Below are 15,724 nucleotides of genomic sequence, written 5' to 3' on the forward strand. Positions count from 1 at the left end.
CAGAGATCAGATCATCATCTGAGTGTGCCCTGGGCTATCCATCGCAAGACATGCGTGGATTGTAGAAAAGAAACAAGTTTTGGAATGTATAGGGCCAGAGCTAGTCCGTGGAAATATTTTCCGTCTCTAACATCTAACAGCTCATATACGAAAAAGACTGGATAAAAAAGTATTTTAAAATTTGACGATATTCTTAATTTGTCTACGTGGTCAATAACAAGTTGTCTACGTGGTCAATAACAAGGTGTAAAGATAAAAGAAACTTCTTATATTGTTAGTGATAGAAACAAAATTCAGATTTATGTTACAGGTCATGAGAGAATTGCTTGCATTCATTCTTCTGTTAAGAAGGTCTAGCTGAGTCCGAAAATGCCCCAAACATATTTAAAGTCATGCCAAATTGAATAAGACTTTGAGGTCCATAATCTGGAGGAGAAGGGAACCAGTCCAAGGTAAGGTATTCATACCATTGAACTGCTTTTCCTCTCTAGTCCTTCCCCAGGTCCCATGTGAGGAAGCAATAGGAGACTGAGAGCCTGGAGCAGAAAGGCGGCTCCAACTGCATTGGTATTCAAGGCTCCAAGAAGACTAGCCTGAGAAAGGGCCGCTCCTTTTTATTTCAGAAGTGACAATTAATTTCCAGTTAGAATGCCAGAAAATTCTGAAAGACATTTTATTAAGCATATACTCATTCATCCTTAGAAAACTAGGAATGGGAGGAAACACATTTCATATTTAAAGGAATATCAACATCAACAACAATAAAAGACTATTTAAAAGTCATACCCAGTAATGAAATACTGAACACTTTTCTCCCGGGATTAAGAAAAATGAGCTCAGCCCTCATCACTAATACTAATCAACTTTATAGAAGAAGTGCTAGCTGGGCTAAAAAATGCAATTATTATAGTAATTGAAAATGAAGGAATAAAACGGTCATTATTAGCAGATGACATGATTGCATGCCCAGAAAATACAAAAGAATCTACAGATTAGCTATTTGTGTTGTTAAGATTTTTAAATAGCTTACCATACAAAAATAAATGTGTTTCTACATACCAGAAACACTCTGCAAATGGGATCTAAAAGATGCCATTTATTATAGCATCAAAATGATCAAGTATCTAGGAATAAACTTAAAAAGGTATAAAAGCCCTCTATAACAAATGTGTAATGATAATGAAAGAAATTAAAGAATACCTAAGAAAATGGAGGGGAAACTACTTTTACAGGTTGGAAAACTCAACATTGTTAAGAGGTCAGTTCTCCCTAAATGAATCTAGGAATTCAAAGCTATTTCAATCAGCATCCCAGGAATAGTTCTCTTGAAATGTAACAGCCCAATTTAAAATTTATATGGAAATGAAAAAGACCAAGAATACCTAAATAAACCCTTGAAAAAGAAAAACAAAGTTGGGTGACTGAAATCATTAAATTTGAACATTTATTATAAAGCTACAACTATGAAGATAGTATGGATTTAGTGCAGAGACAACCAGATCGATGGAAATGATGAGATCATGCAGGAACAGACTCCCAAGCTTGATTTATGCGGAGTTGACATTATTTTGCAATGGAAAATGATGAGCCTCTCAATAAATAGTGCTAGGTCAATTGGATATTCATGAATGCAGCCAAACATGTGCAGCCCATTATGCATGAAAAAATAAAATCACAGAGGCACAGAATTCATTTATTAATTAAAATGTTCTGATTTGTAGCGTATTTTTATAATGTGGTGTTTGTCTATTTTTAAGATTTAGTGGTTTGTTTTTATTTCTTTTTTTTGATAAGTATATATTTTTATAGCCACTTTTCCATTTGCAATTTGGTATTATTTTTCTTAATGAGGGCTCCTCCTGTTGTGTAAGCTTCAGATAAAATTTATCATGGCTCTGTCCTGACTGTATCTTCTTCATTGAACAACTGGCTAAAGGGATAGAAAGGTGTAGCCAGAGAGTGGAAAGTTGGACATCAAGATTTCTGAGATGCATCCCTGTTAGATGAGGTTGAAATCCTAAGTATTGCCCCAAAATGGGCAGGAATGGGGGGGGGGGTAAGTCACTACCATGAACACATCCAAAATTCAATAATTTCATTTTTCAGTCAGTTATTCACGATGTCGCCTGATTCTAGATTTAAATGTGTCAAATCTAGATGAGACGCTAAGAGAGATCTTCAGGCAAGCCCTCATTCACACTCAGACATAAACACCTAGTGTGTTCCTCTATCACAGTCCTCATTAACATGGCTTATTAGCTCGTCTGTTCTGCCCTACAGACTCAACTTCTAGAGAAAACTAATGAATGGAAAGATTTATTGGGTCAATTTGCTTAAATAAATATAAACTGTATGTGGGTACCCTACTTTTTAATCATTTTATCTTAATATTATATAGCAGAAACTTTCTAAATGTTTGTTGCATTAAGGATGAAAGAATGAATGGTAAATTTATTATTTTGTTATGATGTAACCCTCTTTTCCACCCTTTATTTCTTTAAGAACCACTTTCCCGTAACATCAATTTCCACCATTGACTAAGATTTCTTTCTCCTCCAGAGATATGTCATCAAAATTTATGAGCATGTCCTGAAATTTCAAAAAAAATGAAGGCTCAGTGTTCTGGCTCACCTGGATTAATTTCATTTTTAATCTCTACTTTGAAATTTATTGTCCTCATTTTGTCAATGGCCCTTCAAAATTTTTCACTGGCTCAGATTAATCTCAACTTTTTGGACTGACCTTAATGTCACTTGCATGGACAGGTAGCTTTCTGGATGCCAATATTTCATTTCACGAATAAGAAAGAATAACTTAGCATAGGTAAATTAAATCTCATAGCAAAATAAATATTTTTACTTAAGGTCAATATCCTTTTATAGAAAAAGCATTATGATTTTTTATTTGTTTAAATGCAACCCCTAATTCTTCATTTTAAGACAGTTAATACAAACATGTTCGCACTCATGGACCAAAATAAGTCTCTGCGTATGGCTTTAAACCAGAATTTGTTTGGGGGAAATAGACATTTTAAGTTCACATTCTCCATCAACTGGCTAAATACTCGATATACTTACCCTTACCATATTTAGGAGGTAACTTTCCTGATTTAGGAGGCAGAAGCTAACGTTGGTTGAGCACCTTTGATGAGTCGAGCACAGAGATAATCCCATAACAAAATAACATTATTTAATCTATCCTGTTTAATGACCTTAGATATTAGGTACCATTACTTCCACTTTAAAAATAAGAAAGGGAAGCTTACAGGGATTAAGTAACCTGTCCATGTTTAGCCAGCAAGTGACAGAGCCAAGATTCTAGTCCTGCTTGTTTGGACTTTTATGTCTTTCACTCCACCACACTATGTTTTTTCTGTCTGTAAAAAATGAGGAAGAGTTCATGTCAAAATACTGGAAAATAAGCACAGTGCTAACATATTCTCAGAAAAAGAAGTGAATTATCAATTCAGGAGTCTGTTTTCCACATTATTAATATTTAGCTAAAAGCTAACGCTTCAGTGAGCCTTCTCTACTCTGATTCACAACCATCTTTGCCTTCTCCAAATGCCTACCAGGCATTTTCTTTGTTTTACTCTGTTAGCACATGACAGCGATAGTGTCTCACCTCCGTGGTCCCTGATATGTGCTTTGTTTTCTTAAAATTAGTATTTTTTTTTCAAAGCAAATATTCTGTTTATGCTTCTTTTATGTCCATCATTGGTCTTCACCCAGAACTAGAATCAATTTCCAGCCCATGTTAAACTGAAAGGGATTTACATATAAAGAAAATACACTATTTTAAAATAGTTAAAATATAAAGCCATATTCATGTGATCTTTCAAGTGCATATTGTGTTTGGTGGTGCTAAGAACCGGGGTTCCTTTCAACTTTTGGTAACATTTTTCAAATAGTTTGATTTCTTTCATTAACTCATTGGCTAACTCATTTGGGAAGCACCATGAAGTGGGGAGTCAGAAATTGTTGGGCTTTAGTACCAGGAGTGCCATTGAATTGTTGGATATTCTTGAGCAACTTATGCTGCCTCTTGGATCCTCAATTTCTGCAGTGGTGGAGGACACACAATGACAGTACCCAGCTCGTTGGATTTGATATGATAGCATCCATAAAGTATCCAGAACAGCACTGGGCAAATGACTGGCACTTAGCAAATCTGTATTCTCTTTCTTTCATTAATTGTATCTCAAAATCTATTCTTATTTTTTCCAATGTCCACGTAAAGAGTGAGGAATTTGCAGGACACAACTTAGGCGTGAGTTGGTCAATCTTCCTCATCAGGGGGCTTGGCATATTTCCATACTTCATGCATTTTCCCCCACCTGGACCTCTGCTGTACATTATCTCCTACCTGGCTCCTGTCTTCACCTACTGAAGTGTTCATAACCAAGCTCCAGTGCCATGTGCTCAGGGGAGCCTTCCTTCATCCCTCCAGCTGGACCACTGTCTCTTCTCGCTCCCTCCCAGAGTATGTTATCTCTATTCAAGGTCTTTCTTGAGCAGCATTCTGCTGTTGTAGAGTTCACCGTATCTCATTTCTTCCGAGGACAGTTCTGAGGTGTCCTTCCATGTACTCATTCTGGGTTTCAAAGACACCCTCCTGTTTGGTGGGCTCCTAAATGATCTGCAACACTCTAAAGAAAAGCGTCCACATGGGTTTCTTGGAAAGATGCAGCAAATCCTTGGAGTCCTGGCAGGTGTGCCCTTCTGGAGGACCAACCACCAATATGCACAGGACTGTTAACTAAAAGCACTCAGCAAAAGTGTCTGATGCCATGATGACTAGCGACATGTGATTCTTGAGCACTTGATCTTTGGCTATTCCAAACTGAATTGTGCTGTAAGTGTAAAATATATATCAAATTCTGAAGACATAATACAAAAAAAAAAAAAAAAAAAAAGTAAAATACCCCATTGATATTTTTATTTTGATTACTTGTTTAAATGACAATATTTGGGATACACAGGTTAAATAGCACTAAGCAGACAGTGGTGACGAGAATAGGCAGGCAACCTAGAGCACCCTGTGGGTTTTGAAAAGGCTCCCATTTTTTTTCTCTCTCTCTCTCTCTTTCCGTGGGAAAGGATGTGGTTCGGCAGAACCTCAGTGCTGCTTTGTTCCACTGGCATTGCCCCTCCAGTCATACACCCGTTCCCTGGCCACATCGAACTCCTGCAAGGGGGGCCACATACTCCTTTCCAGACCAGATGACCTTTATCCTGCATGTATCCCTCCTCAGTCCTTTCTTCTTCTGTTTCCAGATCACTATTGAAGCATAAACTCTACTTCTATCAGGGTCTTCTCTTTTCATTCTCAAGAACTTCAGCTAAACATGTCCTCTTGAAAGTCAAAAGCTTTTGCCTTCAATTACTGTATCTGATGTGGCCTTAGGAGCTTATTTTGAAGTTAAAAAAAAAAATCAACATTTTTTCTCTCTCTCTACTTTAATGATCCCTGTTCTCTGAAAATTATTCTGTGGATATGTCTGGCTGAATACGAAAATGATGACATACAAAGAAGAGCAGAAGGGGAAATTACCAGGTTGATATTTTAGTATAATACATTTGACACACTTTATTTCCAGATGTTTGCATACATCTCATCTTTTCTAAAAATGTGTAAACTCTTTCAAGCTAGAGGTTTAATTTTGTCTCTTTATATCCTCTCAAAGTACCAAGGCTTTTGTCTTGCCTAGAGTAAGTAAATAGTAAATATTTGTTCAATTAAGTTGACAAAGCACAGTACATGTTTTTGAAAATCCAAGGGTAAAGCTGCATGGAAGAACTTTGGAGCACAATAAATAGACATGGCAATGTGTTAATCATGGGCCCAAGTATACAAAAACAGTGGTCCTTTTAAAATTAAGAACATACAGAGAACTGTATTAGCTTTACTCAAAGGCCACATGATAAACACATGTCTGTGGAATAGGTCACACACATTTAAATGTCCCTTACATATCCTACTGGAATTCTACATTCAATCTAAATCAGTTAGGAGCACATCAGCCTTAAATGCTAAAAATAGCTCAGTACTCGAGCATCGTCCCCAGATGGGGTTGCCGATGGATCCCGATCGGGGTGCATGTGGCAGTCTTTCTCACTATCTGCCCTCCTCTCACTCCCCTGAATCTAAATTCGCTAGGATTTATTTGATTCATTGTACATGTGCTGCTGATTAAAAATCAAATTACTTAAACATGAAACCAAGGAATACCAGTGGGTGATATTGCAAATTAAATTTTAAAACTGTTTCCTCTAATTTTTAGCTGCTTAAGATGTTATTTGTCTGAAATGATTCATTCTTTTAATTGTTCTTTTTGTGGCTATTGTTTCTATTCAGGTGACAAAGGGGAAAAGGGTTTGCCCGGGATTCCTGGAGGAAAAGGCAAAACAGGTATGACTTCTCATCTTGCTCTTTCATTGCTGGCATTATTCCAAATGTGTTTATTTCAAAAATAGATTTATCTGTTATGAAAAAACACACACACGAGAATCCTTACAGTGCACGTGACTTTATCTGACTCGGGATAAAGGAAAGGAAAGAAGGGAACTTTCCTCTCTATTTGCTGGTGACTTTCCAAGCCCGGGGGAAGGGGAGCGATGGCACATTCTGTCCTGTCATGCTCACTGCGAGGGCGCCACCCCAGTGCATTGGGAAGCAGCCGTCACCCTCCCAGACCCAAAGGGCAATGGACAGGGGCTCAGCATGGGGACAGCAGCAGCATACCTTGCATTCCACCAGCACCTCAACCACGTACTGGCTGCAGTTTGCCAAAAGCAAACTGGCCTCATCCAGAAAGCCCTGTGGTCGCAGGACACGCCTTCAATGGCCATGGAGATCTCCCCACATGCTGAGGGTTTCATTTCCACTGCTCTGTGCAGGGGATGAAGTAAATTGTTTGGGGGTCTTCAGTCCTTTCTGTCTACAGGGGATATGGTCAAGACTAAACTGAAGAACTGATTTAAATTCCTTATATTTCACTGAGAATATGAAGAGATAAAGCCACAGATATTTCCCTCTTTGGCTAATAAGCTTCTTTTTGTTTTTCAAACACCTAAAAAAAAGCAAACAAAGGTTTATATGAAGCAGCCATCAAAGAGGAAGGAATCGAATCATTTGAATTTCACATTATTTTCCTTACAATTCCTACTCTGTCACAGTAGCAGTAGGTAATTGGAAAGGTAAATGAGCAAAGAGGAGTGAATGGCAGAAATTTCAATCATAATTAACCCACAAATGCAACAACTGGTTCTTGAATTAATTAGTTGGATCTCTTCATGAGATTTAAACTTAGTCCTCAAATCAGTCAAACTGTCACCAGGATTTACATTTGATTTCATCATAGACGACTTCTCCTGCCCTTGGGGAGTTGTGGGAGTGAGTGAACAATGACGTAACAGAAGAGAAGACTGACTAGAAAGAGGTTTTAAGAAAGCTGGAAGATTTTATTCTGAAATTGGAGGGTCGTGTCCCCTGTTCAACAAAAATGCCAAACGGTTCACAATATGTGTGCGGTGGCTTGTCATATTTACTCTTATTTTTCAGAAGATGGCTTAGAACTATGTTTTAACTCATTCAAAATATTTTAAAAGATAGATTCTGAATTCGTAAAGGCAGCATAGATTGGAAACCTTGTTTTAATAAGAGATGGAAAGTATAGCTACTCACTGAAAAACAGTAAACTAGAAGAGAGCAAATATCGGGAAGAGGAAGATGGCTCCTTTCAACTCATCTACATGCGTTTCAACTCGAATTCACAGTTTCTGTCATTTGAAAGGTACTGTCTGTGATTGTGGAAGATACCGGAAAGTTGTTGGACAACTGGACATCAGTGTTGCTCGCCTGAAGACATCTATGAAATTCGTCAAGAATGGTATTTGTTCTCTTTTGCTCTGTGCTGTTAATTGATTTAGTCTCTTTCAACATTACAATTCCATTTCAGTATTTCTAGCAGGAAATACCTCAGCTTGGGAAAAGGACAACTGAGATAGTGTCACCAGTTTGGTTTCTCAAAATACCAACTATCCATTCCAACTTTAGGACACTTCAAGTTGGTAATATATTCACACACATTGAATTGACTATGGGTAGAAAAAGTTACTTTCTGGACTGAGGGAATTGGAAAAAGGTCATAGACTGGCAAGTCATGCCTTAAAAATAAAAAAGGATCACAAGATTCAGGCAGAGCCATTATCTGAAAAAAAAATAGAAGTAATAATAAAAACAATAGCTCTTTTCTTGAATACTGGGAATATTAATAATCATGATGTAAGTGCTATGATTATGATGAAGCTTACAAAGATTACCTTGCCCAAGGACATGGAGCTAATGAACTGTGGAACAGGGATTGGAATACAGGTTTCAGAGTCCTCTTCCCTCAGTATGAATAGATAGGGACATTAGGTGTTTCTTTAAACTTTGCAGCTTTTTGTTTTAGTCATTTTTGTTATCCCTTGTGCATTTCCCCATTGGAGTTACCAGTGAAGCCCTTAGAATGGGCGTATGTAGTCTCTTCTGAGCCAGTATGAATGAGAGAACTACTGTTTGTAGTGTTACAAGTGGCTTCATTTTTTTATACTTCTACTGGTTGCAATCCAGCTATATCTGTTGTACATTATCGGAAGCACACAGATGCCATCTTGTGTTCATATTTATCTTGTGATACTAGACGTACAGGAAATGCTCAATATTAACTAACCACCCTACTTATAGTTCTGGTTAGAACTTACACACAAGATCCTGTCTCTGGCATGACTTGGACACTCATCAATAAACCAGACTCCAGAGGTTCAACACACAGCAATAGTTCTTAACATTTGAGGGGTCACAGATCTCTTTGTGAATTTTAATTTATGAACCCTAAAAAGTATATGTTGATGCCCCCTGAAGCCCAAAACATATATGCCTCACTATGAGCTCAAAATGATTCTGAGTCCCCAAGTCTGTCTTGAAACTTAGTAGCTCAGCCTACTTCATGTGCATGTCCTTCATGTAAAGTAGAAACAAGCTCAAGAAATGTACATGTTTAGATTTCCTTCTTTTTCATGGCTTTGCGACAACATAGAGGGACCTGGAAACTATTATGTTAAGTGAAATAAGCCAGGAAGAGAAAGAAAAATATCATATGACCTCACTCATTGGAGGAATCCAATGAACAATGTGAACTGAGGAACGGAATTGAAACAGAGGAGGGATCAAAGGGACCAGAGGAAAAGAGGACAGAGGGAAAGGGGATGATAGGATGGGATAAACCTGAAGGGGAGGGGGGAGGGTGCTGTGAGGAGGGGGGTAAGGGAGATGTTGAGGGGAATACGGGGGTGGGGGGATGCATTTGGGGCGACACTAGAATCTATGTAAACACAATAAATTAAATTCAATTAAAAAAAAAAAGAAATGTACATGTTCACAGCCTAAGAGTTTTGTCCAAACTGGGAAAACCTTCTGGATTATTCCCATATCAGTTCAATAAGCGTCTATCATCCTCTGCACTGTTGGGAGCACCAAGTCTTCAGAGGGGCAAAGACATGGTCATTGTTGTCAGGATGTTCACAGTTGAGCAGAAGAGGCATACAAACAATTAGACTAGACTAGAACGTGTTGAGGAAGGTGAAGTGGTAACATGGGGGAGTCCTGGTGTCTGCTCAGGGAAAGGCTCCTATGGGATAAAACACGTTCCCTGGGGTCTGAAGGGTGAGTAGGGGTTTCCCCAGTAGAGAAGTAGCGAGAATTCCCAGGCAGGCACAGCATGGAAATGGAAGGTAGAAGGGCGTGCACACCGGACTGTAAATTTGGTAAAAGCGTAAACCGGGATGGGAAAAAGAGTCTGAGGTGAGTCAGATGGCAGTTCATATAAAAAATCTGTGCCAGAATAGCTCTCTGCTTCCAAGTCAGGTGGGAAGTTAAAGGGATGGCAGCGAGAGCCTGGCCGGCAGTGGTGCAGTGGTTAAAGCATCGACCTGGAATGCTGATGTTGCCAGTTCCAAATCCTGGGCTTGCCCGATCAAGGCACATGTGGGAGTTGATGCTTCCTGCTCCTCCCTCTTTCTCTCTCTCCCTCCTCTCTAAAGTGAATATATAAATAAATTTTAAAAATTGAAAAAGAAACTAAAGAAGATTTTTTTAAAGGAATGGCAGGGAAGACACAGATAGAAGTTCTTTCTCCATTTGATAACTACATACTGAATTTCCTCATGTATAATACGCACCCTTTTCGAAAAAGTTGGAGTCTAAAAAATGGGTGCATTTTATACAGTGGTTGTAGATTTTTTATTTTTTTTACACTTGCATGTCCCACTTTTCCGAGCTTGTCCTTTTTTCAAACTTTGGGCTCCAAACTTAAGGTGCGTCTGATCCATGGAGCATCTTATACATGGGGAAATACTGTCATATTTTCTCCTAAACCAGAGGCCTCATCGCAGGGCCTCGCAAAATCATTGCAGGATCTTGAAGAAATGAACTGAAATCCAGAAATATTATTTACTTGCCTTTTCTCTTTTTGAGATACATAATCACACTCTTCCTCTCTGCAAAGTCATCGCAGGGATTAGGGAAACGGACGAGAAGTTCTACTACATCGTGCAGGAGGAGAAGAACTACCGCGAATCCCTGACCCACTGCCGGATCCGGGGCGGCATGCTGGCCATGCCCAAGGACGAAGCTGCCAACTCGCTCATCGCCGACTATGTGGCCAAGAGCGGCTTCTTCCGGGTCTTCATCGGGGTGAACGACCTGGAGAGGGAGGGGCAGTATGTGTTCACGGACAACACCCCCCTGCAGAACTACAGCAACTGGAAGGAGGGGGAACCCAGCGACCCCTACGGCCACGAGGACTGTGTGGAAATGCTGAGCTCGGGCAGGTGGAACGACACGGAGTGCCATCTCACCATGTACTTTGTCTGTGAGTTTGTCAAGAAGAAGTAACTTGCCTCGTGCTCCGCCTTGGCTGTTCCCTGCGTCTACCGCTGTTGATCTCTCTCCACGCTTTTCCTCCTCGTTACACTAAATTTGTTCATCACCATGTTCTTTGGTTACAATTTTAAACATATTCATACAGAGTATATATTATTGAGCCAACAACTCAATAATATGGGTCTGGAGGGAGGGTTTGAATTATTAGGTATGCAGGGGGTGCTTGTTTGTATTCAAATAAAATGTTCTCTTGGCATTTTTTCTGCCCCTTAGAGCCCCAGGCCACTCTCTACTTAGCCCGGTGGACAACTGGGCAGTTGGTTGGTGAGGATGAGGATAAAATGCCCTTGTCCAAAAATCAGACTTATGGGAGGGTCTTCTGTTTTCTAGAAATGCCACGATATGACCTATCTTTGAATCCAAGATCCCTACTTCTTAGATCAGGCATCCATCACAGCCGTGCCCACACTTGCAAGGTCCCCTTGTTCACACAAACATATTCCAACCTCTATAGGAGGGGCTTCCAGCCCAAGGGTCTGTTCCGGACCACAGGGAATCACGCGGACTCCTTTGTGCTTCTGATCTGGAACCCTCTCTGAAGAATATCCAGCAGTTCCTTCCCTCCCTTTCTATGGGCCCACGACATAATCCCAGACCCCTAGGTGATTAACAATCTGATTTAGGGAAAGGGACCTTTAGAAATTAAAAAGAAAAAAAAAAGGGAGGATATTTTTCCAAACATTATGTATAATCCTCCCACTAAATTGTCACCTACTAATATGGCTCCATTTTTTCTTGTCTTCAGTGGTCTCATATCAAATTTCCTCCTTAGGCATGGGGAATGATGGATGGGGTCTGTGAAGCCTTCAGAATACTCTAGAACAGGGGTCAGGAAACTTTTTGGCTGAGAGAGCCATGAACACCACATATTTTTAAATGTAATTCCATGAGAGCCATACAATGACCCATGTACATTATGCATTATCCAATAAAAATTTGGTGTTGTCCCGGAAGACAGCTGTGATTGGCTCCAGCTACCCGCAACTATGGACGTGAGCGGTAGGAAATGAATGGATTGTAATACATGAGAATGTTTTATATTTTTAATGTTATTATTTTTTTATTAAAGATTTGTCTGGGAGCCAGATGCAGCCATCAAAAGAGCCACATCTGGCTCGTGAGCCATAGGTGCCCGACCCCTGCTCTAGAAGCTTCCAGGTGCTACCAACATCAAGTCTCTAAGACCCCTCCTCCCTATCTCTAATACATCACTCGTGGTGACATTTTGTGGGAGGCCCTTTACTTTCCATAACTGCACATCATAAAGCCCCAGAGCAGAGATGCCCTATTACTCTGGCATCACAGGAATGCGGCAGGCGTGGAGCTTGGAACTTGCCTACGACTCACATTTATGGAGCTGGGGAAATTCTCCTTTGAACTCCAGATCAAACCTCTCTAAACAGCATTCATTTGGAATCTAAAAATAAGCCATTGAACAAAACTCTAGATATCCCCCTGCAAACTGCCGCTCCTGTTATAGCTTGTGACACATGCTTAGACTGCTTTAAAATGCTGGCGAAACGGTTAATGAACTTAGAGAAATGGATCAACCACATATGTTCACCTTAAACCATCTGTTCGTGATTTCACCCATGACTAACTGGTTATGAGAGAGGACTTAATTAGGTTATTTCTGTGGGTTTAACAAGGTCACAAATGCAAGTACTACAGGGCCGTGCAGATGATATAAACAAATGAAGTGGAACAGGTGGGGATCCTACGACACCGGAAGCAGCTTGCCCATCCAGCGGAACCAGCTGCTTCTCAGTAGCACTATTCTGCTATTCTGCCGTGGAGCACCCAATGTCACTACATGTTCTGATATTGCAGGGAAAATCAGAGAGCTGGAACTTTAGAAGGTATCTTTATATTTTTCTAAGTTGGCATTTAGTCAATTTGACCCCAAATTTTAGGCCCCACGCAATAGTCCGCTGGCCAAAATCATGACCTTTCCACTTAGCAGCTCGTGGGGAAGTTCTAAAGGTTCTAACCATACTGAATGTCATCAGGACACAGTGGCATCCGAGTCAAGGTCTCCCATTAATACCTCATTCAGTTCAGCTCAGTCGCAGGAATTTCTTCCATGTTTGCCAATCATCAAGTTAATAAACTAGTTACTGATTCAGACTTTGGAGACTGCGGCATGTGATATTTTTTAAAGGCGGGGCAATTTAATAAAAGTTACAAAGAGAACACCATATCAAAACCAGTATCTTTGGGTAGAATGCCAGCCAAGGGTATGAGGAACAAGAGTCTAGAAACACTTGGAAGGAAAGAAAGGGAAAAGAAGAGAGGAGGGAGAGAGTGGACTGGAAACCTTGCCAGAGAGCTCCATCGGGGCCTCATTCTCATCTGTTCTGAGAACCCAGTGTATAAATATGTGTTGTGTGTATTATGAGTGCTATTATTATTTCTATTATGATTATTATAATAATAACAACAATTTGCTGCCAATGCTTCCAAGAGAAGATAAGAGAGCATAGGCTCCGTCCTTCCACCTTTCCCAGAAGGAATTTCGAAGGCACCAGACACTTCATTAGATCCATCATGAAACCTGCTTTGTGCTTTACAAAACAGACACCTTCACATATTCTATTTCATGTGGTTTTGATAAACTTTACGCAACATGAAGGACATTTTTACTGCCATTTCCCCAATAAAGATAACTGAGGCCCAAGGAAGCTGTACAATTTTACCTAAATGATGTCATCTGGGAGAAAAGCAGGACCCCCCCGCCCTGCAGATTGAAACCACCAAGCAGGTGTTTTCTCCAGCCTCTGCCCGTCGCCCTTGTACTGAATGGCCCTTCATCCACAATTCCCTCCGGAGAGCAGAGCCTCAAGGAATGGCTCTTGATTACCTTTCCGAGTTCAAGAGTAGGGTCATTAACAGAGATGCCGGGATTCAGAAACTTGCCTTACAAACATGGTGTCTCCTGGTTTCCTTTTTCATTCACAAACGTCATTAATGCCATTGATGTTGGGGAGGCAACAGAGTACAGCCTCAGTACAATTTTGTAGATGACTACAGATATAGGAAAATCAACATTTGCCCCAAATTAAAAATGAGCACATAATTACTGGCCCCGGAAAAGAATTCACTGGAGAATTCCCTTAAATCATTAGCATTTAAAATCGATGTTATTCTAAAAAGTTGAACTGTTACTCAACTTTTCATGAACATATCTGGGCACTTCTCAAGGATGACATAACGTTTCCAGGGAAGAAATCCTGTAATTTTTTTCACAATCTCACAATTCTGCCTTATTGCAGTGGCACATTCTCCAACCGGACAAGAGGAGAGCTGACGCCCAGAGTCACAGCCCGAACACCATAGAAAGATGTACGTCGCATTGAGAGCGATCTAGCAATCACTGATTGTACTTTGGACAACTCACCCAGGAAAATGGCTGAAATTTTCTAAAATGCATTTTTAAATTTCTACTTATATCTGCATTATCCAAATATGAGTTGCTTTGGTTATTGACAGATTAATTTTCAGCTCTCTAGATTGCATTTATTGAGAGGATAGGAAAGGCTCACTGAACAGGAGCAGCCACGGCATCAACAGCAGATTGAGACAAAGAGTTTGCAGAGAGTCCTGGTTGGACTCCATGTGGGGCAACGCAGGTGTGAGGGTGTCCCTTTGAAATTCAAAATCCAGGTCTGCTGTCATGACGGTCTGGAATTTCAGTGCCAACTGTGCCACTTACTAGCCCTGGTGAGGAAATGTTTTCTAAACTCTACACTTTGTTTTCCTAATCTGTATAGTTCCTCTTCATTGAGTGTTGTGACACTTAAAGGAGGTAATATATAATGAGGCCACACATGTTAAATGGATACAATAAAGCAGCCATTGCTACCAGCTACATGTTGAAAACAAGCCGTATTTTAAGATACATAAAAAATTACTTAAGTAAAAAATACGTATACAGTATATATGTATAATGTATCTGTCTGTCTGTCTGTGTGTATATACATGGAAAGGTACATTTTCACCCCCTTTTCTAGATGAAATTTTCATCTCCAGGGCAGTAAATAAATTGCCGAATGTTATGCTGCTGACGGGAAGCAGAACTGGGGTTCTTACCTGCGTACGATTGATTCTCAAACCATCCATACTTCTTTTTTTTTTTTAATTATAAATAAATTTTTATTTTAATGGGGTGACACCAATAAATCAGGGTACATATATTCAAAGAAAACATTTCCAGGTTATCTTGTCATTTAGTTCTGTTGCATACCCATCACCCAAAGAGAGATCGTCGTCACCCTCTATCCAGTTTTCTTTGTACCCCTCCCCCTCCCTCTACCCCTGTAACCACCACACTCCTGTCCATGTCTCTTAGTCTTGTTTTTATGTCTCACCAATGTATGGAATCCTGCAGTTCTTGTTTTTTTCTGATTCACTTATTTCCCTCCGCATAATGTTATCAAGATTCCACCATTCTGCTGTAAGTGATCCGATGTCATTATTTCTTCTAGCTGAATAGTATACCATGGTGTATATGTGCCCCATCTTCTTTATCCAGTCTTCTATATTTTTTACAGTGATTAAAAGCCTTTAAGCAAACTCTTGGCCAATACAGCAAGAATCCATAAAAGAGTAGTGTCCTTAACATGCTCACCAAGTCCAAAGTGGCCCCATCACCATGCCAAATCCCTGAAAAATGCAACTCAATCACAGTTCAGTCTATTAGGAGCTGTCACAGGGAGCAGGAGTGCAGGAAAAGTCCACA

The 15,724-nt window shown here is 40.0% G+C and overlaps 1 protein-coding gene across 1 annotated transcript in view; it reads left to right on the forward strand.

Annotated features, from left to right (window-relative positions):
• Window positions 1-15,095, forward strand: part of COLEC10 (collectin subfamily member 10) — a 43,886-nt gene extending 28,791 nt beyond the window's left edge. Inside the window, exons 4-6 of the mRNA XM_066379396.1 lie at window positions 6,358-6,411; window positions 7,796-7,891; window positions 10,550-15,095. Coding sequence (XP_066235493.1) covers window positions 6,358-6,411; window positions 7,796-7,891; window positions 10,550-10,938 — 539 coding nt within the window. The 3' untranslated portion in view covers window positions 10,939-15,095. The remainder of the gene's footprint in view (window positions 1-6,357; window positions 6,412-7,795; window positions 7,892-10,549) is intronic.
• Window positions 15,096-15,724: the final 629 nt, after the last annotated feature.

The sequence above is a fragment of the Saccopteryx leptura genome, chromosome 3 (genome assembly GCF_036850995.1).
Source record: "Saccopteryx leptura isolate mSacLep1 chromosome 3, mSacLep1_pri_phased_curated, whole genome shotgun sequence".
Taxonomy (NCBI): Eukaryota; Metazoa; Chordata; class Mammalia; order Chiroptera; family Emballonuridae; genus Saccopteryx; species Saccopteryx leptura.